The sequence below is a fragment of the Microchirus variegatus genome (genome assembly GCF_963457635.1).
Source record: "Microchirus variegatus genome assembly, chromosome: 15".
Taxonomy (NCBI): domain Eukaryota; kingdom Metazoa; phylum Chordata; class Actinopteri; order Pleuronectiformes; family Soleidae; genus Microchirus; species Microchirus variegatus.
Window position 1 is genome coordinate 8,195,750 of NC_139816.1, and position 1,829 is coordinate 8,197,578.

The 1,829-nt window shown below is 44.3% G+C and overlaps 1 protein-coding gene across 1 annotated transcript in view; it reads left to right on the forward strand.

The window, feature by feature from the left end:
- The window catches only part of plod2 (procollagen-lysine, 2-oxoglutarate 5-dioxygenase 2), a gene marked incomplete at its 3' end in the record, with an annotated part of 29,744 nt that extends 28,977 nt beyond the window's left edge, over positions 1-767 (forward strand). Inside the window, exon 18 of the mRNA XM_083901514.1 lies at positions 558-767. Within this exon, the coding sequence (XP_083757640.1) occupies positions 558-767 (210 nt within the window). The remainder of the gene's footprint in view (positions 1-557) is intronic.
- Between the last annotated feature and the right edge of the window lie 1,062 nt (positions 768-1,829).

The window sequence follows — 1,829 nt, forward strand, 5'->3', positions numbered from 1 at the left end:
CTCACAACAACTTTCTGCTCAGATGGTTGTTATCGAGGGAAGCCCTCATTGTGTCATCAGTATTATCTCTTCATCTTCCATTTCCGTGAAGTTTGCTCCACCATAAACATGTCAAATGCAGAAACAATCATCAGGTCAAGTCGAGCCTGCACTCCCTTACTTTGCCGAGGACTGACGCAGCAGCACTGGAGCGTTACTGGGTGTGGTGCGATGATGTACATCAGCACAGATGTAGTGGTGTAGTTTACATAAGGGCCCACGTGTAAATATGTACATGCAACCCTGTATGGCTGAGGGTTGTAAGATTGATGACAGAACTGGCGGAAGGTGGAACCTACAGAAGAAACTTATATTCCTAGTTGAATTGCGCAATCTGATGAAATCTGTTCAAGTTTGAGTCCTAGAAAAAGCCTCTCTGTGGAGAAACCACACAGATTAGATCAGAACATCACACACATAAAACATCTTCAAGTCCTTGCTTCCATATCAGATCTCATTAGTTCTGAGCACCCGCGGCAGAGACCTGACTCAGCACATGTCTCTTGCTCCCTGTGAAGTCTACATGTCTGAGGAGCTGCTGTGAGGAGGCGAAGGAGAAGGAGAAGCGAGATGGAGGAGGAGATTTAGGCCAACATGGGGGGAAAGGCTGTGCGCTGCTGAAAGAGCCCTTTGTGGCCACTGCTTCCCCCTGGTCTGCTCTGTGTCTCAGCCCTATGAAAGGTGACATTGATCCCAGCCAGGCGTGCAGGGGGAACCTGCATTCCTAACATGTTCTCACAGGAATGACTTTATCAAAAGCCAGTGATGGAGAAAAAACTGTCTCATGGCTGAATTATTTCTAAAGTTGGATGAAGAATAGAGGAGGCTAAAAGTAGTGGCAGCCTGTTTTATTTCCCTTTTTCTACCTTTAAGTTTGCAGGAGTGTTTATTTTCTCAGTCAAACACCAGGAGGGCCACACACTTGGTGTGGTGCGTCAAACGGCTCCAAAGATGGGGAAACTTGAAGCTACACCAGAGTAGTTTCAAGGGTGCCCAGTAGGGGACAGTGATTTAGCCGTGACTGTGGCATAAACTCGGATTCTGACCTAACAAATGAGGCCCAAGGATGCAAGTGCCCAAGACCAGTCTCTCTGTGGGCAAACACCATCTAGTGTTGACTGCTACGTGCGTGCATGATCAGTTACCATTTTTCCTCTTTAGCCATTTGCTTCTTGAGGTTACAAATCCAGGGGTTACTTTGCGACCTGATATGTGCCACATAAAATATGGAAAACTCATTTTGCAATCTGGAGAACTACTGTTTAAATGTGACCCTGTCCCCTTTCATTGCCTTCTTATGACACAATCAAACTGGTTTTCATCAGTTTGACACGACATTGGAGATCTACAACTGCAGCCTGATTAAAAAAAACAAAAAAAACAACCCATATAGAATCACCAAAGCAGGTCTGAAAAAGATACTGCTGAATAAATAACTGGTTTATTTGAAACCAAGTTAGACAAATCAACATATGCACGATTGCAGAGACGTATGAATATTTGAAGTCAACTTTGTGTGTGTGGCAGTGATGATGATGACGATGATGATGATGTTCTACATGATTAACTCGCTGTACATTGCTGAGAATGTGTAGGGAAAGGAGTGGGTGAAAGGGAGTATCTGGGTTCACGCACAGTGCAACACTGTGAGTCAGATACTAATGGAAAAGTACTGGAATAGAAACTGAATACTGTGATTAAACATGCAGTACCAATGCATGTATGTGTGTGTGTACTTGTACATCTTTGTGAGGACAACTTGGCTGGTTCTCACGTTCTGTCACATTAAA